The following is a 24589-nucleotide window of genomic DNA, read 5'->3' on the forward strand; positions in this document are numbered from 1 at the left end:
GGAAATAAAGATGACTATAAAAATGTAAATAAATGTATTTAACAGCTGTGGTGGTGGTTATGCCATATATCTCGTACTACCATCTGGCAGCATCCTTCCATTCCATACAGTAATCCGTTTTCAGAAAGTGTGATGATGGGTATATGAGTGTCATAAATGTGTCCAACCACTGGAAATCCTAAAGGAAATTCTAATTATTAGGTTACTTCTAGAGGATTATCAAGTGAACGTCAGGATCCTGTATAAAACATGCCATTTTTGTCACTTTGACAGTGTCCTCATGTGCTTTTCTTACTTTGTATTTTTGTCAAGGGGCAGAAAATTTAATTTGTTTTAAGTAAACTTTGCTTACTTTAGATTTAGATTAAATTTATAATTTTTTTTATATTTATACTTGAAATATGACCAAAATACTCAGTAAGAAAAGCATTTGTGGCGTTTGAATGAATGAATAAAGTATTTAAACACTGCTGGTGCTTTAAAAAGGGGGAGGAGAACGAAACAAACTCTGGGTTTACCAAAGAAAACCTGCCTCTGACCAGGTTAGGTTCACAGAGTGAGAGTTACCCTGGTAACTGACTCTGAGTATAAGTTACCTCTCTTTCAGAAACGGGCTTGGCTTACCCTGCTTTCCCGGGTTTGACATACCTCCCATTCTGAAACAGAAAACCCAGAGTTTCCCTTATTTCAGGGTTAACCTACTCAGAGTTTTCACTTAACCTCCTTTCTGAAACGGGCCCCTGTACATTTATTTTTGTCATGTCAATTAATTTGTAAATGAAAAAATAAATTGTTCTATACATTTTTATTTACAGTACTTTTTACAACTATTTACATAAGTTACGTTTAAGATTAGAAAAACTAAATAAATTTTAAAATTAACAGTACATAAAACAGATGGAAGAAAATGTTTTTCTGTAGTCTTTTATTGAGCTGGGCTTTATTGACCCTGGTGAAGCCTCTGTCAGCGGGACATCATCTGGATCAGGGCATATTTACACTGTCTACCAACAGGTTTGCAGTGCTGACTTATTCGACGGCTGCCATGTCGCTAAGATGTTTTCAGAAAGAGGGAAGAATAAATTAAATTACCTCACATCCTCAAAGCAAACAACAAAATATTTTAACATGCATAACTGTTCTATGAGCTGAACTCTGCAGGACAGTAGTCCTCCAAGACCAACGGTGCCTATCCCTGATCTATAACACATATTTCTAGTGTATTTTATTTTTAGATTCTTTTTTAAACGATAACTAATATCAAAATGTAATATCCATGTGTTAAAATTCAGTTTTTCATAAAACCACAATATTTGCCTCTGAGATGAAGTTGAATAAAAATCTGAGGTACTTCACAATTATACTCAAATACAGAGTAAATGTATTTCGTTACATTATTTGTAATATTTAGCAACTGTTGACAGCTGCCGTTGAAGAGAACTGAAATGAACATTTATACTGGACTTTAAAGTTATATTCAACTGCCTAAAAACAAAACAACTAAAGATGTTTACCTCGGCCCATTTATGTGCATAATAAAGAATATAAACTATATAAAATCGTATGTTGGTAACATATTAGTCAACATTTTATTTTTATCAGTAGATACATTAGATTACTGGAGTAAATTGAAACCCAATACTTGCATTTAAAATCTGGCAATTTCTCTTCAAAAATCTGACGTCGCGGCGCGCAATGAATTCTGGGGAAGGCAAGGCTGCGAAGCATCCATCCAACTATCCTTCATTTCATGGGAAAAGAAGGACGCATTTGCAGGCCGTATTTTGAAGGAGCCTTCGAAGGACCTACGAATTGGGACAGCCTTCGTCGCGCCGCGGTGACGCAATCCGCTATACCTTCCACTGTAAACGAGTCTCAGAGCGTCCTTTGAAGGCTGCGTCGGCCGCGCACTTCAAAGGACACGGCCTTCAAAGTGAACGTGTTGAAATGCGTGTCTCGCGAGACTTGAGAGCCCTGTGTCCCAGAGTGAAACCGAAAGCAGTATATGATGACTTGCCTCCATTTTAGAGAGTTCAAGATCAGAAATGTCTTCATAACATGTCACGGTAAGTTTGTTAAAATGTTTCACATCTACAAATATCATAATCAATAGTCAATGTAATATCTTCAGCATCTCTATAGATCAGAGCATCTGCGTCTAAACATGTCGAACTCAAACAGTTAAAGCTGATCGCTACCCAGATAGCAAAAAATATCGGCACGGCTTCTTTTTGCCGCCGGCCCTAAGCTGTCGGCTATAGGTGCGTCCCGCTGGCGGTGATGAAACGTTTGCCGCCGAATACGTCACTCCCATTTCTTGCGAGATGCCGCGGCCGACTAGCCGGCGGGCCGCCGGCTTCATTTTCTCTGGCGGTTGCCTCCGCCTAATGGACCGCGGCCGGCTGGCGGCAAGCCGCTGTGAAATACAAGGATTTCTACTCTCAAATTCGACCAACCACGTTGGCTATGTTTGGCTTGTTGGGAAATAGAGTGGAACTGACAGCATTTTAACTAGTTCTCACATTTGAAGCGATTATAAAATCATAATAGCCTATATGTGAATTATATCAAATATTAGTTTTTTTTGCTCCAAAGCCATTAGGGTTTATAACAGATTCTTGACTCTTGATTCCATGATAAGGTTAGGTTTAGGAAATTACATTTAAATTTTCACTTGATTATTTGCATGTCGAGTGTGTTTAAACAGTGTTGGTCAATTTGACCCATAATGGATGTAATACTTTTTTTTTTTTTTTTAGCATAATAGGAGGGTTAAGAAAGTTTGAAAGTTCATTTTAGGATAACACTTATTTTTGTATTGCCCTTTTTTCTATTTCTTTTTGGACTGACTTTAAAATAGACATGACAAAAAATTAGAACTAACTTCATGACATTTTACTTTGTTTTCAAAACCCATATTTTTCTGAAAAACAAAAATATATTATTAATTATTTAGGAAAAATTCTACATTCATAAGACAAGAATAACTCAAAAGAAGCCCTCTAATATTACCTCTTATAAAGCTGATTTTTACAATATTTGAAACCCTCTCAAACATGAGGTCGCAAAACAAAAAGCTTACAAAAACAGAAACCTGAAAGCTTTTCAATTTCATGTGACTGCCTTAATATTATAAAGTATTTTCTATCTCAGAATTCTTATTTTTATTATTTATTTTATATACAGTGTTACATTTGTTGTTATTCTTTGTTCTACATATTCGGAACTGTACCACAATGCTTTATTATTTTTATTTTTCTCTCATTGTACTTTTTGTATTGTACTTGTCTATACATGTACTAATTTAAATAAAAAAAAAATAAAAAAAAAACAGAGAAGTACCTCCACCGGCCGAGAGGGGCAGTATACCTAAAAAAGACGGAAGACAAACCGGTAAAACATACAGATTTACCATCAGCGGCCGCTCATCACATGGTTTTAGTATTTGAAGAGAGGAGATCAGAAAATATCCTCGACTACGAGCGTTTAAGTAAGTACATGTTTCCTTTTTGTGTCACACAATATTATGTTCATTTTTGATGTATATACCGGTAGGTTGTTTTAATTAGTTTGTTCAGACACGCACGCTGATATAGTGCACAATACACAGTTTTAGCTAACACGTGCTGTTTCGCCTTTTTTACACACTGAGTTCAAGCATGTGCTACATGTTAAAATGTATCTAGCTACTGTAGGTAAGTTAGCCAAAGCTTTACATCTAGAAAGACTTAAGTTTAACTTTTGGTGTTTTCTAACAAAACAGAATGATGTATATAGGTTATTTAAATTATTTTGTTAGTCCGAACAAGCATGCTGCTAGGTCAGTTTTAGCAAGTGTTAGCTAGCATGTGCTGTGTTGCTACTGTTCTTCTAGCATTTAAGGTCATTTATGAGTTATTTCTCTGAACTGCTGTACTTATTATGTTTGAGGACAATGCAGTTTACTTGATTCACTACACTGAATGAATACATTTTACTGTTCCACATTTGGCTGACCAGTTTTTCCCCCCACAGCATAGCTACTGTATATTCTGTATTTAACGTTAACAATGCGGTTTTGTTCACATTTTCTTGCAGATACCTTGACCAGAGCACAATCGGTTATCTTCATCCAAGAGACCTATTGTTGGACAATCGTTTCGGCTTTCAAGGTAAATAAATTGTTAGTCACAATGTCTAGTTACTGGGCTATAAGGAGAAGAATATTGAAAGGAGTTGAGATGGACAAACAGGAAATTGCAGATGTTGGAAACTTTAACAGTATGGAAAATTGTGCCTGTAGTTGTTGTTTTATATATATATATATAATTAAAATAAAATATTTTTTATGTAGATTTCCAGAATGAGAACCAAGCCCTGAGGGAAAGCAATGCACGAGCAGGTGAGAACATGCACTCTTTCTTAAATTTTACTTTTTTGACTGTGATGTAGGTCCAAAATTACCAAATGCCTTTCATTTTGTAGCTTCGGATGACAGCGGCTCACTTCATGAGCAGGTGAAGCAAGTTGGGACAATGTTGACGACGTTTGCTCGTACTGGGCAATCAGGTACAACTTGCAAACAACACCTGTGGTTGTTGGTTTAATTCCCACTGGGGCCACCTGTACATGTAGTAGACCTAGTTGTAAATGTCATAGTTTAGTAGTTGAGGGACCAGGACTGACTGCTTTATTCTTTTATTCTGTGAACCCCTGTAGGTGCAGATCAGACCCTAATGCTGCGACGTCTTGGAGAGTTTGGCGATGTTGTGCGTAGCATGGACAACAAAATGGACACTATGCTGCAACATTTCAGTGCCAATGTGTCTTTTGGAGAGTTATCCCTGCCAGGGGGTCTGTTACTCCCCCTAGACAACCCATTTGGCGTTGCTTGACAACAGTTTGAGGCAGGATAAAGAGCTCCAGTAAGTGTGCTGATTTTGTTTATAATGCTGTAGGGTAATCTAAAAAGTAAAATTTAAGATTGTACACTGCATATTCTACAGTCTGAATCACAGCCTGTCACATTTTTATATTTATGTATGAGAAGCTTCAGAGATATGTAATTTGTAACACTTTTTTGTATTTTCAGCTTCGGTTTTTGGCAATCAAATGTGGGAGGGACCTAAAGACAACCGTGTGGCGAATACTTTAGAGTATCTTCTCTAATCACCTTTCCATTAATACAACCTGGACTGGTGTAGGGGATAAAGCATGTTTTAGAGACATGTTCCTGAAGACCATTGTTCAAAGTAATATATATATAAATTTGTTATATATTTAAGTAGATGTGTGTGGCCTTATGACATTCACATGGAATGACAGATCTGTATTTTCTACAGGAGCCATCCGGAAGAACCCGGCAACCCAGGATGCCACTGATGAGGCGGTCCAGGTTAGCGCTATGCGTTACCTGAAAGGAGCATCTGATCGTGAAGGTGGAAAAAGACGCCGCACAGCTGAGAGGGACCCACAGCCGACCTCTTACACCTAGGCTGACTACTGACACCTGGAACCCTTTCTTTATCCTGCAGTCAGTAACATCAAGACCCCTAAAGAAGCCAGAAGTTTCAGGCTACACTCACCCAATCCACACTGTTCACTGTGGAAATTACTTTTTTTTTATTCCCTGTGACCCTGCCTTGAAGGCAGCTCCTTGGATAGATATGGGATGGCGAGGTTGTTTGTCCTTTATATAGGCGCACAAGAAATCACTGAAGATAAGCCAATTTGCGCTGCCTCATTCTGGAGGTCGGGGAAAACCGGAGAACCCATAGTCAGGCTTGTTATAATGTTCTGTTCTACTACTGTTCTATTCTTCTCCAGAGCTTTACTCTAAATTATTACCATTTATGCTATTGTTAGAAATGGCTTGTTAAATGTGATGTTATACCTCGATTTATTTGGTATCCTGCACATTCTTTGGTACCAAATATCCTCATTATTTGATATAATATTTAATGGTAATTCTTTTCATCCCAGAGCTGACCTATTTGTTATTAACAAATATTGTAAGTGTTATAATTTGCTTGTAAGGCTGTTTTTTTTTTTTTTTTTAAACCAAAATTTAATTGGAAACATGCAGGTTCTTTAGTAAAAATGTTTTTTGTTATTTATAGGCCTATTTAAGCTTATTTATTGTCTGTTATATTTAATTTATATTATCTTGTATCATTGACAGTTAATGTACTTTGAAATGTGGAATAAAAATGCCAAATGGGAATTTATCTGGTTTGTTCAATTATTATCCATCATAAACTGCATGTTACAAATATATGAATAATAAATATATATATTATTTATTACACAATAAGCGGAGGCAGATCGTTCGAAAAAAGCGTTTGCCTCCGCCGGGCCGCCTTCTGGTATAAAGGCGGCGGAACGGCGGTTTGCCTGCGGGCCGGCGGCGGTACGAAGGCGGTAGGAAGCCGGCTGCCGCTTTTAAAAAGCGGCTGCCGCCGGCGGTGCGCCGTCAAACGTGTTTGCGATTACGCAATTCTGACGCTTCTACAGCCGCCGGATCACCGCCGGTGGTCCGCCGACTCATTGCTATCTGGGTACTTCACGGTGGAAACTGACACTAAATGGATAAACTTGGCCTAACGTTACACAGATTGTGTTCCTGATTGTCGCTTATTGTGCTGTTACCAGAAAAGAGTAATAAACTAAATAAAACGATGTATATGATGAGTACAGAAACAAGTAAAAGCTAAATATATTAGACCGAGAACAAGGCCATATGTCTTGGACACATTCGCTCTAATATGTCAAAACACAAAACGTTTATTGTCTGATCACATTCAGTTATGAATTACATGGATCATGTCAATTATAGCATATTTTCAATTAAAAGAAAAGTTGATTAGTTCACATCACTGTCTGTATCTCAGCTAACAGGAAATGTTCTCATAACTTTGGCTAATGTTCTGGCGAGGTTCTCTCCAAGTTATGAACATACATTCTTCCAGTGAAAAACAGTTCAATGTTTTCTGGTTCAATGTTATCTGTAAACACTTTACTTATGATGTTTTTAGCTGACCAAAAAAAAAAAAAAGTCGAAAATATACTGCCATTATTACTATCCTTATGAGGACATTTGGTCCCCGTAACATAGGGAATACCAGACACAAAAAGTCGGCATGTTCCTTTAATTTAACTGTCAAAATTCAGTGTTTTATTCTTGTTTTTTCTTGCCACATACAGGCATATACAGCTGTTATCTAGGAAGAAGAGAAGCAGAAACCTTCCTGTAAAATGAGTGTGTGTGAGGAGAGAGAGGAGGAGGAGAACCGGACTTGTAAAATGAGTGTGTGTGAGGAGAGAGAGGAGGAGGAGAACCGGACTTGTAAAATGAGTGTGTGTGAGGAGAGAGAGGAGGAGGCTTCTGTTGACACTCAGAGAGCACCATCTCCAGGATTCAGCTGTGTGTCCATGAAGAGTAACAACTCTATGTATCTGCCTCCTTATCTCAATGATGGACCATCTTCAGGATTCAGCTGTGTGTCCATGAAGAGTAACAACTCCATGGACCGGCCCCCTGATCTCAGTGCTGGACCATCTTCAGGATTCAGCTGTGTGTCCATGAAGAGTAACAACTCCATGGACCGGCCCCCTGATCTCAGTGCTGGACCATCTTCAGGATTCAGCTGTGTGTCCATGAAGAGTAACAACTCCATGGACCGGCCCCCTGATCTCAGTGCTGGACCATCTTCAGGATTCAGCTGTGTGTCCATGAAGAGTAACAACTCCATGGACCGGCCCCCTGATCTCAGTGCTGGACCATCTTCAGGATTCAGCTGTGTGTCCATGAAGAGTAACAACTCCATGGACCGGCCCCCTGATCTCAGTGCTGGACCATCTTCAGGATTCAGCTGTGTGTCCATGAAGAGTAACAACTCCATGCATCTGCCTCCTTATCTCAATGATGGACCATCTCCAGGATTCAGCTGTGTGTCCATGAAGAGTAACAACTCCATTCATCTGCCTCCTTATCTCAGTGCTGGACCATCTAACTCTGTGTGAGTACCAATCACTATCTGCTAGAGCTGCACAATTCAGTATAAATTGAGAATCATATATTTATTTTTTGTTTCAAATAGAGATCACAGATCTCCCATGATTATGGATAGACAACTGAGAAAAAAACATGTACTTTACTAGAGGACAAAATTGCTGCAGTCTATTTAAAATATCTAATTTGTTTTTGTTTGTTTTTTTAAATCGATTAGAATGAATAGGCCTATTCAGTGACTCATAATAAAGACTTCACTTGTTTCATTACTGAATGAATTATCAGTAACAAATATATATTTTTTAAAGTCTCTTGTCGCCACTTACTGGTGTAATGATATGTTTCATACGATCTTTATTTTAAATTATTTAAAGCTGCAGTCCGTAGTTTTTCCTCTTTGTCGCCATCTCCGTTCGAAATCTGCAATTGCAGCTATTCGCGGAATTATCAACTTCGGCACTAGGGGTGTCGAAAATAATAGTTTATTCGATGCATAGCGATGCAGACAAGGACTATTCGGTATCGGTTCAGTAATAGACCATAACCGATTATAATGCAGGGTTTTTCCTGAATAGAGAATTACGAGGAGGCCACCTCCGTCAAATTGCGTGCCGCCTCCGTCTGTCGACAAAACTCAGACATATGGAATCAAAATAATGCCACATAGATTTGCAAAAGAATAAAGTATTGCAAAAGAAAATAAATACAAATTGCAAAAGAAGCTGTGAAGTAATCAGCGCGCTTATATGGTCTACTGTGCAGCTGCACTGTGTTTTACATGAACAAATTTTAAGGATAAAATTCTGCTTCAATTCTCGAGGAACTAGGAGTCCCCCTAGCGTATGCTATGCAATACGAGTGATTCTCTCGAAAGGGAACTCGTCTTCCCTCCGCTGCAGTTGTCAATCATTCTCCGTTCAGCATTCAAACTGCGCGTCGCGGTCGGTTACGACAGTCAGCAGCAGCACGGTAAAGATCACTCCAAGATGATATATTTCCATTATAATACTTGATCTGTAGATAAAGGGCTGTTTGCATAAAATTACTTTATCTTGCTGGAGTTTATCTAGCGGTTTCTGAACGATGTTGTACTCGCTACCGGGTGACAACACAAGGAATATTAATTAGCATCACACGCACAATAACTGGAATTAAAAACTGTGAAGACACAAATTATCTGTGAACTGTTGGACAGATATACATTATAGGCTAGAATTTGTGCGCTCACATCTCTTCTCTTTATGCCGTGAACTTTTCAATGCGCGAAAGCAAAACTCCATGTTGCTTTAAGCGCATCATTCTGCACGCGGGATGCACATAATCGCTTTGTGCCGCACTGTTTTGAAGCGTTTCATATATTTTCATAGTTTTGTGCACTGAAAGATTATTAAAAGCCTATCTTGTTCTCTCGTATCTATCATATCTTTGTTGCCCCATTACAAAGTTGCACATTACGTTTACATTAAACATCTTGTAATTTTATTTTATTTGTGTAGGCCCATATAATTATCTACATTCATATATAAATCTAATAATATAAATGGTTTTTCATAAACATATTTTATAAGAACACAAAGTAATTTGTACATTTTTATTTACGTGTTTAGATTTTATCAAATTAGCCCAAAGATTTTTTTCAAATTACTTTGTAATTGCAATTTTTTTTAACTATCCACTCACCTAGTTTAATATATATTTTTGTCATACCTTATGATTACATATTTTTTTTTCATTTATTGTTTTCTCTATAATGAAGTAGTGTGTACTTAGTGGATTCTGGATTGTGTTTAACAAATAAAACAGTGACCATTAGTCCCACAAAAACAGGAAAAACCCGGTAATGTACTGGGGTGACCATATTTTGATTACCGAAAACCAGGACACTCTGCCCGGCAATGAGATACTCAAATGATACTCGAAGTTTACTCAAAGATTCCTTATTAATTTCAATTTATTTAAAGTATGCCCCCTCTGTATGGATAGAACATTTTTATATTGGGGCCAGGACAGGATAGGACAGGACTTGAAAACAGGACATGTCCTGGAAAAACAGGACGTATGGTCACCCTAAATGTACTGATTCTTTTCCGACGTCATTTGTCACATACGTGCGTTGTCGCGGTAGCAAACAATGGCAGAGGGAGGCGAGACGCAAGTGCGAGTAATTAAAATGCTCCAACTACTTTAAAAGCAGACATCTGGGCACATTTCGGCTTTTATGAACAACATGGTAAGCACGACCTGGAGAAGACACGCGCTGTGTGTAAATCATGTCACGCACAAATAAAATGTGCATGGGGTAATACCACTAACTTGAGAAACCACGTCAGCCGTTTTCATCATGAGCTGTTAACGCCTTTCAGTGCCAAGGTGCACCCAGCTCAGCCAAAAGTGGATCAAATTATATCAACGTTAGAGTTCTTTAAGGGCCTGTTTACACCTGGTCACTTCATGCGTTTTTACAGATCAGATATCTATCTGATTTATCAAAACGATTTAATTTACATTTGGTCACAAATGTATCTTCGCAAAACGGATAGGGCTATAAATCCGATCTCCAATTCTCACACTATATGCTGATTTAATGGAGGTAACGTCACCAAAAACAACAGATATGAGCTGCATTTTATTAATCATCAGCTAATTTCAAAATCAAAGTCAAGTCAATTATATTTATATAGCGCTTTTTACAATGTAGATTGTTTCAAAGCTGCTTCACAGTGTTAAACAGGAAAATAATACAACAGAATTTTATTCGGCCGTACAGCCGCTCCGGAGAAAACGGTGATGTCATCAGCTCATTTCAATTATCATACAGTGACAATGTGGGCTTTAGATCAGTAATTTAGTTTATATGGTTCATTTAGTTTACTAATTAGATTTATTTGGATATTTAGTTGAACATTTTGTGTCCCCAACTGAGCAAAAGCCAAGGCAAAGGCGACAGTGGCAAGGAAACCAAAACCCCATCAGGGCATAATGGAGAAAAATAAACCTTGGGAGAAACCAGGCTCAGTCGGGGTGCCAGTTCTCCTCTGGCCAATTAACAAACAGTGTATTATTATTATTATTCTGGCAACTTTACAGGTCAGGGGTCATATTAGATCGAAATATTCGAAGGATCAGAGCCGCATGGCCGGAGACGGGTTTATTGAGGATGACATATCGATTTAACAATTATTAAATAGGAATATTAGAAGGATCGGAGTCATCACGCCGGAGACCGATTTGTTGAGGATGTCGTGTCGATGAGGCAGTTGCAGGGGGAGTCTAATTGACACGGTCTCTGCAGACACTTCAGGGTCCTGGGTTGGTCATGTCTGGGCGCAGGTCCACCATCTGATCTGGATACGTCCCAGATCCGGCTGACTGCAGTAGACCTCGGGATAAAACAAAGAGACTAACATTAGAGTAGATGCCATTCCTCTGATGATGTAACGGTTACATCAGGTGTTATGGGAAGTGTTCCCGGTTCCGGCTGACCTAGTTAATGCAGCCTAACAATCATTTAATAGAAAAAGTGTTTTATGTGTATGCCACAGTAAAGAGATGTGTTTTTAGTCTAGATTTAAACTGACAGAGTGTGTCTGCTTCCCAAACAATGTTAGGAAGACTGTTCCAGAGTTTAGGTGCTAAATAGGAAAAGGATCGACCGCCTGCAGTTGATTTGGATATTCTCTGTATTATCAACTGGCCAGAATTTTGAGACCGCAGTAGACGTGATGGAGTATAATATGTTAAGAGCTCGCTCAAGTACTGGGGAGCTAAACCATTTAGTGCTTTGTAAGTAACAAGCAAGATTTTAAAATGTATGCGATGTTTAATAGGCAGCCAGTGCAGTGTTGACAGAACTGGGCTAATATGGTCATACTTCCTGGTTCTAGTAAGAACTCGAGCTGCTGCGTTTTGGACCAGCTGGAGTTTGTTTATTAAGCGATCAGGGCAACCACCCAGTAGAGCATTACAATAATCTAACCTTGAGGTCATGAACGCATGAACTAACTGTTCAGCATTTTGCATTGAGAGCATATGCCGTAATTTAGATATATTTTTAAGATGGTAGAATGCAATTTTACAGAAGCTAGAAACGTGGCTTTCAAACAAAGATTGGTATCAAAGAGCACACCCAGGTTCATCACTGACGACGAGGACTTGACAGAACAGCCATCAAGTGTTAGACAGTATTCTAGGTTACTACTTGTGGAGCTTTTTTGTCCCAAGACCGCAACAGGAGCGAGTGTGGCAACAGCACTGGTAAGATGTAATTCGGTCTCTTTACTTTTAATGAATATGATTGTATGTTGAGCACCTGTGACTTGCTTTCGGTTTTATTTGCGGTAGTTTGTGCAACTCATTAGCTTGTAATTCATTAGCTTGATGAAGAGATGCACTCTAAAAAAAAAGGTTCTATATGGCACCAAAAATGGTTCTTCGTCGTAATCTAAAATCCCTTTTCCACCAGAATGAACCGGGTGCTAGTTCAGAGCCAGTGCTAGTCCCAGTTCATAGTTGATTCGACTGAGGAGCCTTCTAAGAACCGTTTGCTTTTCCACATGATGAGGGCCACAACAGAGCCAGGTAGGGATGCACCGAATATTCGGCCACCGAAAATTTTCGGCCGAAAATGCCCCAAAAGTGCATTTTCGGTTTTCGGCCGAAATACTTTTATCACCGAAACAACATGGCCGAAATGTTGTGATGACGCAAACAGAAACCGCGACCTGCACGTGCTTGTCTGAAGCAACATGTCTGCGGTGTGGACGTATTTCAGTATATCTGAGAAACACCCACGTCTGCTCCATGCACAAGCACTGACAGCGAGAAGTTCTCGATGAGAAGAGGACCAGACTTCACTGTGAAACCGAACGCAATCTTTAACAGTGGGCATGTTTTAAGCGCGGAACACACTTCTGGCAGTAGCGCGCGCGCGTGAACGCGATCATCTGTGAGCGCGATCGATCATCTCTTCCTAAAGAATAAACATGAATGAACATCTAAGGTGTGTTGAGGATACATTACAACTTACTGTCATGTGTATATATGTGGTGTAATCGCTCAATCAGTGTTTCAACGGCAGAAAGACCTCAATATAACTGCTGTAAACTAAACAGTCATGTAGCATCACATTTACCTCAGGCACCTCAGTGTCCACAGCTGTTAGTTCACTAGAAAAATCAACTCTTTCACTAAATATATGACCTATATTAGCCGTTATATTCATTATATTCTACTTAACCTGTTAATGATATATTGATTATTTCATGTATGTTTAAATAAAATGACAGACACTGTGTATAAATGATTATATTTCAACAACGAATTGGATAAAAAACTATTTTATAATTAGATTTAGAAGTTATTGCAAAAACTGCCTTATGTGAAGTGTACATGTTTGTGTACGATGTTATTTGAGTGTTGATTATTAGACCTAAAAATACATAGCAACTGAATTTAGGCTAATAGTTTGGGCTCTGTTTTTAACCTTTAATATGAATGTGCAAGTAAGGGCTCCCTATATAGTTTAGAGCAATATATTCAATAAACTTTTAGTTATAATTTAATTAATTTAGGACAGACTTTTTTTTTTCAGTTAACCAATAAAAATAAATAAAAAGCCATTTTGTAGAACTGCTGTACCGAACCGTCAGTTTTGTGTACCGCTACACCCCTATTCTACAGTTAACATATGGGCTATGGCAGTTTTTGCTTTGATACACTATTATGTTAAAGGCCTACAGAGAAAATAAATGTATCTTTAAGCAGTTGCACTTGTTCTGAATGCACTTTCTTGTAGTAGTCCTACAGAGAAAATAAATGTATCTTTAAGCAGTTGCACTTGTTCTGAATGCACTTTCTTGTAGTAGTCCTACAGAGAACAATTTTAAATGCACTAGACCTAAATGCACTTTGTTTTTATGAGAGAACATTTAATTTAAAAACCTTTCTGTAGGCCTGTACATTATTATTTAATGTACAAATGAGTGGGGTCAAGTTAAACATTTTAGTTTGAATTTTATTTTATACTGTGCATTGTTGCAATGTGCTAAATAAATATTGGCATAACTTGTAATTGATTTATTCTTTGAAACTTTAATATTAATGTATGCAATTGCAATGCCTTGATTTTAGTAAAGTTAGTACACAGTCATAGCCATAAATGCAATGGTACTAATATTTGGCATAATTTCTTTCGGTGTTTCGGCTTTCGGCTTTCGGCCTTGGTTTCCTCTTTTTCGGTTTTCGGTTTCGGCCAAGAATTTTCATTTCGGTGCATCCCTAGAGCCAGGTCTTACGTCACTGTATACGTCTCATCTTTCTCAGCAACGCTAGCGAGGCAGCCGTAAACACAAACACACCAGGCTTGTTCGAGATGCATCGACGCTGCGCAAACCGATCCGTGTATGATATCAAAACACAGCATGAGTGAATCAAAAGCACAAGGAGTCGTATGCCCTCGTTGAACTCGTTGTCATATGGCGATCGGTCTGCAGAGCACCGCTGCATCTCGAACAAGCCTTCCATCAACAATGCAACCGTTGCGTTATTATTGATGCACATGGCTTTACGATCCTACATCGGCATCAAGACACAGCGAATCCAACACATTCGTGCAGCTCGCCATAAATTGTATAGAGATTACAAACGAGCAGCAGGTGTTAGCTCCATTAGCTGCTATTTCAAAAATGGTGGTCACAAGTGTAGACTTAAAAATTAAGCTGGTCTTGTTGGTCACGGTAACCCCGCCCCCAACGCCTGACGTAATCAGTTCTTACTTCTAGCCCAGCAATGTTTTGGTGCTACTTAAGAACCACTTTTCCTGGCTCGGAGCTGGTGCTTTGGGTGTGGAAACACAAAGAACTGATTTGAAACTAGGCTCTGGCTCCGAACTAGCACCAGCACTGCCTTGGTGGAAAAGGGGTAATAGAGGAACCACTTTTGGTGCTATATAGCACCATATCTTAACATGTTCTGTATATGGAAGCGGTGCTATATAGCACCTTATTCAAAGAACCGGTGAAGAACCGCTGAAAACCACTGAAGCACCAAAATTAGTGCTATATAGCACTTAAAAAGGTTCCCCTATGATTACGAGCAAAGAACCATTTTTGGTGCCATATGGAACCTTTTTTTTTTTAGAGTGTACACAGCTGCTGTCTGTGGCGATGTGTGCTTCAGTAGCACTGTCATATCTGGCTATAACATGTCATATAGCCCATAACGCTTTATCTATATTTATTTTTTAGCATTGTTGGGAGGAGTAAAATGTTTGAACAACCAGATGCATTTAGACTTTAGTTTTGACTGTAATGCGGCCCAGACCACCTCCTGAAGTGGCTTTTAGTATTTTGTGTACCTAAACTCTCCTGTTGTCTTCTGTGCCCAGACTTGAGTTTTGTTTGATGTTTGATACATTCAAGAAGCGTTTTTTCTTTGAGCAGGCTGACTGACTGACAAAATTGTATACCTGAGGATGCAGTGCACGTTCGATGCATTGTGATGCGTCGTGATATTGAACCGAACCGAACCGAATCGATGGCATGATAATCGTAATCGAACGGAACGGAACCGAACCGTGAGATCAGTGTAGGTTCACACCCTTACTCGGTCGGCTTTACCCTTACTTTACCATAATGCACAAATCAAAACGAGAAAGCACAACAAAAAAAAAACTTTGTAACTGTATGAAGTAAGCGAACAAGTGTGCTATTGTTACATAATTGAAATGTCTTATCTGTCCAGCAGAAAAAAAGCTGTCTCTGCGTCCGCTTTAAACCCCTTCAAAACACGGAGTTCACGCCACCTTTCAAAAGCCGTTTTTATCCTTGTTTTCGTATGGACCCGGTTGCAGTCTCTTTTTTTTCTTTTAAAAGTCTTTTGCATTTTACAACGAATGAATCTCCAGTTGTCACTGATGATTGTCGTTTGAACCTTTCTGGATCCGCCATCAAATTATATCAAGTGCTGTGAGAAAAGGCTATAAATCCCCACCTCCAACATCCTCACACGCAATATAGCCTACTAGCCGAGACACCTTATTTATATGTTCAGATGTGACGTAATGACGCAAAGATATGCTTGAATTTCCCGCGGAAATCCACCAGTACCACTGTAATTAAAAACAGTATTACAAGCATAACGTTGTAAATCGAGCTAAGGTAAACAGATAGTTTTGAACACTGGCTGTGTACTTATGTACTTGCTCAAATTTATTTAGGAAAAGCTGGTATTAGTATCGCTAAGAAAAAAAGGAAGAATCTGAGTCAACGCCAAAGGGATTGAATCTGTCCAACAGAAAACACTCGTGGGACTTCAAAATATATTTTGGGAGCATTTGTGCGAGTGCAAATAGTTGTTGAGGTGCGACCTGTTTTAATTTCTCTACAAAACGTTTGCTAATTACTGCACAGTATGTGCCCACTGTGAACTGATACAGTGACGGTCCACCGTTCTAGCACATAACCAGTTAAACTGAATCTGGACGCTATTAACTTTAAAGCTGACTTTAGGTTGGTTAGTATTAGCCGTCAATCACTCCCTTTAACTGCGCTCCACTGTCACGTGACAGGGAGCTTACTAGCTCAAAATGTGTTGCGCTGAAAAGAGAAAGACTTTTTGAATGGGCAAGTGAAAGAGAATTTTACTTGCCCGACCGGACAAGTAGCCTGATTAAAACGTCAACACCAAAAAATTACTAGGGAATCACCAAAAGAGAATGATTCTGATGTTTTTACATTTAGATTGATTGTGGATAATAACACACTATAATGTTACTGACGGGAACAAATGAAACTCAGACTGCACTGCGCCTCGAGCACTCCCATGTATGCTGTTTATTTTCTGTTTTCTTGTTTTGTTTATTAAGTAACGCTGTGGACGGTATAGCATTTGTGACAGACTGTTACGCAAGTTTCACGGGGAATAAAGTGTAAGCTGTGAAATATTCATTGCCTCCTTGTTTGCAATAACTCCAGTAAAGTGAGCTATCCTGGACACAACGCCTCACAAAATCCTTTAAATGTAACGGTATTCAGAACAGATCAAGAATTAAAAAATATAAGTAGGCTATAAATAAAGCCAAAACAAAATAATTTAAAGGGATAGTTCCCCCCAAAATTAAAATTATGTCATCATTTACTCACCCTCAAGTTGTTCCAAACCTGAATGAGTTTCTTTGTTCTGCTGAACACAAAAGAAGATATTTTGAAGAATGTTTGTAACCAAGCAGATAGAGCAACCATTGACTACCATAGTATTTTTTTCCCTACTATGGTAGTCAAGGGTTGCTCTATCTGCTTGGTTACAAACATTCTTCAAAATATCTTCTTTTGTGTTCAGCAGAACAAAGAAACTCATTCAGGTTTGGAACAACTTGAGGGTGAGTAAATGATGACAGAATAAAACATTTTTGGTGAACTATCCCTTTAATGAGAAGCTTAAAGTAACCAGCATAGCCTAACTCTCTCATTCAAATGTTTCCATATTCGCAATGTACTTGGATGCTAAACCATTATTTATTATAGGCTTTGTACTTCACTCGTGTCCAAATATTGATGGAAAACATCCTCTTCACATGCACAAAGTGTGCTTGGAAACACCACAGCGGCGGTGCTCACATTGAATGTCATGAATTTTAGGCTACTACTGACTATTTAAACTGAGCTGAGCTGTGTAACTTTATATGTTAGGTTGACTATTTTATGTTGATAATGAACTGACTGCGATGCAGGGACCTGCACAGGAATTTTGAGGGGCAGTTGCTCTGACCTAAAAAAAGGGCACTCCCCTACCAACCCCTGAATCCGCCTCTTTTCAGTGTGCATCTTGGCTTCAAACTAGAGCCCTGCATGGAGCCCGTGTTTTTTTTTTTATATCCTCCCTATTACACATTAGTTGCAGCCATTAAAATAGTTCAGTTTTGTTTTTAATGTCAAAGTAGTTATATTTCATTTTGTTTCTTTATTAAGTTAATTTAGGGGCGTAAAAATGTCGGGGCCCGTCGGACAGAAATGCAGGGCTCTACTTCAAACAATACCTAAAATAGTGATAGGATTTAGGCATTTAACCATTTTGAATAAAATAATTAATGTGATGCATTACTTCCATCATTCATTCTTCTTGCTAAAGCGAAATGTGAGAAACGAACTATCAGCAGACATGTAGCTTAGTTTGCCTAATGCCTACCAAAAAAAATAGTAGCTGCTGCTTGTCTGCAAGCTATCTGTCTGATAATTTAGGCTAAACGTGGCTAACTCATCCTGGATTTATGAAGATTTTAATTCATTTCATAAAACTTGATGATGATCGTAGGTTTGTTATACCTTTCCGACAACGTTAAGTCGTCTCACCCGACAACCGCGACAATCTCCTTCTAGTGCCGCTCATGCAGGCTCAGCTCAGGTGCCGGTCGAGTTTGCCCTTCCCCCCTACTAACTTTCACTTTCGGACGGGTGCCTGAATATGGAAGTGAATGAGGCTTTGCAAATTTTTTTTACATTTTTTATCTAGGCCTACGTGAAATTCTGAATTCAACATTGTACGATTTTTTTATTTATTTTTTTCCACCTCGGAAGGGCAACGTGAGTCGAGAAGGGCATATGGGCAGTTGCCCGGGCAACCTGAGCAACCCCCCCTGTGCACGTCCCTGCTGCGATTTCAATTTTGCAATGCTGGAATATGTTGTGTGCGCGTGAGGCGCCTGCACGAACGAGCAGAGAAAACATAAAATACTCTGTCATTTTGGTTAGTAGGACATCGTTCAAAATTGCAAAGAGTTTACTTGCATTGTGCTATTGTAAAATAAAGAAATCAAGATGCGCTTTCTGTCATCTGGGTTTCCTTTCCGTGAACTTGTTTGAGGAGCGCCGCGACTCTCAAAAATTATATATAGGCCTACAGACTGATTTTATGAAAACTATTTATAATTTTTTTTTTATGTAACTCCATTTTCCTTAAATCATCCTGGCGAGCCATTTTTTAAGTCTCTTGACCCACCCGAGGGTCACGACCCAGGGTTTGAAAACCACTGATTAAGACGGTCACTGCGCCACCTACTGGCGGTTTAGTTTCATGTTTTAAAGTATTATTCTTTCCAACATTTCTTGTTTGTATATTCAAATATATTTAAAGCTACACTGTGTAACTTTTTTAGTTTATTCTTAGCTAAAAACACTTAGTTCTTTCAAAAATATATGTGCTCATTAATGTATATTTACTTCTTTCAAGTAATAAAGTATTCTTGTAAGTTTATAATATGCCATTTAAAATACATACGGGTAATGGGTTCGATTGCGGGTCGCCATGTTGCCCCTCCATCTTGAAAGTACATTAGCCAAAGAGGGACATACCCATAAATTAAAGCTTCGCCTTTGGCGTTTTAACACTCGATGGCACCATGTCGAATGTGGACGAGGTCGAACTGGAAGCCATGTTAATCTTGGACTAAATCGGCCACCATAGGAGTTAAAACGAAATCGGAATTGAGAGGAACAGAAACTAATATTCACTGGATGGTCATATACATTTTCACCGCTAGATGGGGGAAAATATCACACAGTGTAGCTTTAAAACAATCATAACATTATCCAATGCAGTTTTAATCTTTCAGTGTAAATTATTTCATTTGATTGGCAAAAGCCCTATAAATGTCTTATTATTCTAATTGAATTTATTGATCAAATGCAAGAATTTAAAATGTTCTCATTTTATAAAATTAGGGAAAAAATGTCCTCGGGGTAAATATCACAAATATGCAAATGTAAATATGTCATAGCAAAGATTTAAATGTCATAGCTGATAGAACACTGGTGAGAATATTGTTTCAGAATCAATTATACTTATAACACAAAAATAAAAATAAAAATTCCAGAAAAGCAGCTTTTTTTAATCTTAGTGACCAGTTTACTTGCACATGACACAGAGACACACACACACACACACATTTTCTCTTTGTATTTTGTTGTTTGATTAACATTGCCACAGACTGCAGCTGTGACATTAATGTTTTCCTAAACCAATCCAATGAATCCAACGAAAGGGGATATAGGTAGGACTGGGCGATATGGAGCAAAAAATATATCTCGATATATATTGCTATATACAATATATATCTCGATATCTTTACAGGAAAAATAACCCCCCAAAAACTACTGCAAAAACAAATATGCCAAATACCACAAAGTCTTTTTTTTATTGAAGTGCAAAGAGGTAGGCAGTTCATGTAGGAACAAAGTACTTTTGCGACATTTAAAAAAAAAAAAAAAAATCCTGTATACAAAAATAATAATTTAACTGTAAAATAAAGGAAGAAATAATATATTGCCTTCTTTTCATTCAAAAATAAAACAACTCAACTCAAGGTAGGCAGTGCGTATAACAAAGTGCTTCTGCAACATTTAAGATAAAACAAAATCCCTGATTACATAAATAATAATTTAACTGTAAAATAAAAGAAATAATATGTATAAAGCCACGTTGTTCAACGACGGAAATGGGTGCCATGTCCACCGCTATATGAAATGCCACGGACTCGGTGATGTAACACGCGAGGGGAGGGGGAACAAAAGCAAGGAGGCGGGGAGCGAGCGAGGGTGGGCACAGCACAGAGAAGGCAAACAAGCAAGAATTAAACACAAACAATATATCGATATATACGATATGTCAAAATCCATATTGTGTTTAAAAAATATCTCTATATATTTTAAATATTGAGATATCGCCCACCCCTAGGTGTAGGGCACGAGCAGATCAGACAGGTCCTGGGGGACCAGGCCATGCAGACATTTAAATACAAATAAAATAATTTTTAAATCAGTGCGAAAGTGCACAGGGATTGGAGGATGGGTGAGATATGGTCAAATTTTCGAGTTCCAGTTAAAAGACGAGCAGCTGCATTTTGGACTAGTTGTAATCGTGCCATAAGTGATTTGCTAAGACCAGTGTAAAGTGCATTGCAATAATCTAAACGAGTGGTGATAAAAGCATGGATTAAAATTTCAAAATCATGTCGAGATAAAAACGGTTTTACTTTGGCTAGTTGCCTCAGCTGGAGGAAGCTGGTCTTCACCACTGCACTAATCTGTGCATCAAGTTTTAAACGACTCAACGACAACTTGACTCCCAGGTTTGTAACCACAGGGCTAATGGCTCGAGTTAGACAACCCAGGTCACAGGAACCGCAGCAGCTGAGTCACTAGGAGCAAATAACACAAACTCAGTTTTGCTCTCATTTAAATACAAAACATTCATAGCCATCCATACTCTCACTTCATTCAGACACTCTAAAAGGGTTTTTGACTAACTTAGCGGCACATATATTTGGCAGTCGTCAGCATAAAAATGGAACAAAACATTGTGACTTCTGAGGATTGACCCAAGAGGCAGCAGGTACATTGAAAAGAGCAGCGGCCCAAGGACAGACCCTTGAGGAACTCTGCACGACAGAGGAGCCGAAGAGGACATGGCATCACTGACCTGAACTGAAAAACTTCTGCCTTCCAAATAGGACATAATCCAGGCCAAGGCCAACCCCTTAATGCCCACACAGTTCTCCAGTCGAGACAATAAAATATGGTGGTCGACTGTATCGAACGCAGCCGTAAGGTCCAGTAGCAGCAGAGCAACAGTATCACCAGAGTCTGAATAGGCCTGTCACGATAACAAATTTTGCTGGACGATAAATTGGCCAAGAAATTATTGCGATAAACGATAATATTGTCGTTCTGAGACCATTTTCATCTAAAATAATGATAATGGCATAATAATGCAGGTACACCTTTTCAAAGATCAATAAACTTTTATTTCGAAAGACTATTTAACACTCAAAACGGAAAGCATTTTAAATATCCACAATAAATGAACAAAACTACCAAAACAAAAAAAGCAATGGACTCTCAGTCTGTTAACAAAAAAATGCACTTGAATAAACAGCTGGGAAAACTGCGACGTATGATTGTGTTTTAGGTAGTGCTGGGAATCGATACATTTTTTCATTTTTCATTTTTTTAATAAAAATTTTTTTGTAATTAATCACGATTAATATTTTTTTAATGTTTTGGTATTGTAATAATTTCAGTTACTCGCCAAATTAATGTAGAAACAATTTATTGACAGCATATTTGTTGTATTGTCATGTTTTTATGAATGAAGGCCAGTATCACTGATGTCTCTATGAAACATTAATGACGTTACATTACAGTATAACTGAAAGCAATTTCAACATTTATTAGGCTTAAAAAAACAACAACTTTTAATTTAAGTTAACTTAAAACAATCTTTACATAACCCCATTATAATACATGTTATTTTTACCTGTGCCTTCCCTGTTAGACATATACAGAAATGTAATAGTTATCAAACACCTTTCTTAACTGCATAAATAAAAACTTAAATATAGATTAATCATGCGAATTAAAGCTACAATTTTTTCTGTTCCCGTTGTTCTTTGATGGACATTAATGACAGACATCATCAGTGCTCCTGTCACTTTAAGAACAGCCGCTGACGAACATGACGCGGATCTGACGCGCTGTCCCATGCATCTCATTTCCTCACAACACTTTTAAGACATTATTTAACTAATTTAAGACTCCTAATATGAGAATACTCCAAATTCTCTGTGTTGTTGTAATTGTTTGTTCATGAGCAAAAGAGAACTCGATGTGAGCAGGAGACTGACGCGAGTCTTTCTGTGCGTCTGTGTGTGTGTGTCAGAGTGTCCCTCCATTAGCTGACATGAGACGCAGCCACATAGACAGGACGTTGACATACAGCGCGTTCTCTTGTGTCTTGTCGCGCTTAGAAGCATTTACATGTAGGCTATAAGAGTGTGATCATAATGTAACACTCGGCAAAAATGGATATAAAAATGGAGGCTGGAAATTATCGTGGCCGGAAAAATTATCAAGCTAATTTTTTTTTTTTATTGTGCGATTAATTGATTTATTGACTATCGCGACAGGCAGCAAACCCTCAGCAGAGCTGTCTCAGTGCTGTGGGCTGACTTAAACCCAGACTGGAAAATTTCAGTTATACCATTTTCATTCAAAAATGTGCTCAGCTGCAGATAAACAACTTTCTCCACAATTTTGGAAAGCAGAGGGAGCTTAGAAATAGGCCGATAATTAGAGCGCTCAAGTCGGTCCAGACCAGGTTTCTTTAACAAGGGTTGAACAACTGCATGTTGCATGTCTTCTTCTGAAATATCTCTGTTTTTCTCAGTATCATCAGCAATAAGAGAAAGAGAGCAGCCTCTCCAGTATCCAGATGTGTGTCTATGAAGACGAACAACCCCATGCATCATCTCATTGATCTCCGTAATGAAGCCTTGCCCGTTGACCCTGTGTGAGTATATTCATGTGCACCTAAATAATTCATTACCTGTACTTCATTTCATTTAGGAACTCAGTTTAATTTACTTCATTCAAAACAATTTGTTTTGTTAAACTAAATCTTCTTACATCATTTACCCCATGCTTCACAGACAAGGCTTAACAGAGCTCCAGACTAACATTTGAGAGCAGCTAAAATGCATGTTTGAGCTGTTTTAACTGAAAGAAACTTGCACTGATATATCTTAAAATATGTCAGTGCCATTGTTTGTCTTAAAGGAACATGCCACTATTTTTGAAAAGTCATTTTCCTACTCCCCTAGAGTTAAACAGTTGAGTTTTACCGTTTTCAATCCATTCAGCCGATCTCCAGGTCTGGCGGTAGCACTTTTAGCATAGCTTAGCATAGATCATTGAATCTGATTAGACCGTTAGCATCTCGCTCAAAAATGACCAAACAGTTTCGATATTTTTCCTATTTAAAACTTGACTCTTCTGTAGTTACATCCTGTACTAAGACCAATGGAAAATTAAAAATTATGATTTTTTAGACCGATATGGCTAGGAACTATACTCTCATTCCTGCGTAATAATGAAAGAACTTTGCTGCCGTACCATGAGTGCAGCAGCGCAATGATACATAATATCATTGCACCTGCTGTACCCATGTTCCTTGATGTGTTTTATAAGCAACTGTTTGGATACATTTATCAACAGAAAACTGATCGTTGTTATATCTTTACATGGTTAGTATTATTGTTTGAATTGCTGGTTTTCTTGATTTACCACAAGTAACATGTTTTTACCTCACTGACAATACTATTTTGTAAGTGGCTAACATAGCATAATCAGAGAGAGCTTTCTCCATCATACAATATATATTTAAAATGAATTGCATGCCATTTAACAACACAAGTTATCCAGTTTTTATTAATATATTCTAATATTGATCTAGATTACTGCGAAACAAGTCTCTCATAACAGCTATCGAACGAACGCACAGTAACATTACAACATAAGCCGCGTTTACACCGCGGGAACTTTCCCCAGGAACTAGGGACTTTGGGGTGGTACTCGATGTGTTTCGACCGCAGGAACTTAAACAAAGTTCCGGGTAAATATTTCCCCCTCAAAATGGCCCTGCTCATGAGGTAGTACTTTTTTGAAGTTCAGGAACTTTCAGGGGTGGGACTTGGGCGCTGAACATGCTGGTTGAGTTCACGCAGCATTTTATTTTAAGCACCATTTTTAAAAGTCTGTTGCGGTGCGTGCA

General features: G+C 38.4%; 2 protein-coding genes across 3 annotated transcripts in view; both read left to right on the forward strand.

The window, feature by feature from the left end:
* Positions 1-1694: 1694 nt before the first annotated feature.
* The window catches only part of LOC307125797 (uncharacterized protein), a 64799-nt gene continuing 41904 nt past the window's right edge, over positions 1695-24589 (forward strand). Inside the window, exons 1-4 of one of the 2 annotated variants that reach the window (XM_079815919.1) lie at positions 1984-2066; positions 7183-7239; positions 7287-7997; positions 23207-23329. In XM_079815919.1, coding sequence (XP_079672045.1) covers positions 7330-7997; positions 23207-23329 — 791 coding nt within the window. In that variant the 5' untranslated portion in view covers positions 1984-2066; positions 7183-7239; positions 7287-7329. Of the gene's footprint in view, positions 2067-7182; positions 7998-23206; positions 23330-24589 lie in introns of both variants that reach the window. The other variant, XM_079815918.1, reaches the window with a different exon arrangement.
* Positions 3936-6202, forward strand: LOC307126056 (uncharacterized protein). The gene is made up of 6 exons (XM_079816412.1): positions 3936-4151; positions 4342-4381; positions 4465-4548; positions 4699-4904; positions 5072-5231; positions 5322-6202. The coding sequence occupies exons 1-4, from the start codon at positions 4050-4052 to the stop codon at positions 4872-4874; spliced, it is 402 nt and encodes a 133-aa protein (XP_079672538.1). The 5' UTR covers positions 3936-4049; the 3' UTR covers positions 4875-4904; positions 5072-5231; positions 5322-6202.

This window comes from Gobio gobio, assembly GCF_949357685.1.
Source record: "Gobio gobio genome assembly, chromosome: 1".
In the NCBI taxonomy this organism is placed as follows: Eukaryota; Metazoa; Chordata; class Actinopteri; order Cypriniformes; family Gobionidae; genus Gobio; species Gobio gobio.

Excerpts from the sequence above, each read along its gene's own strand:
- LOC307126056 (XM_079816412.1), top strand. The coding sequence starts at position 4,050 with ATGCGGTTTTGTTCACATTTTCTTGCAGATACCTTGACCAGAGCACAA. Across the intron at positions 4,152-4,341 it reads CAATCGTTTCGGCTTTCAAG|AATGAGAACCAAGCCCTGAG; the intron begins GTAAATAAATTG and ends GTAGATTTCCAG. Across the intron at positions 4,382-4,464 it reads GGAAAGCAATGCACGAGCAG|CTTCGGATGACAGCGGCTCA; the intron begins GTGAGAACATGC and ends TTCATTTTGTAG.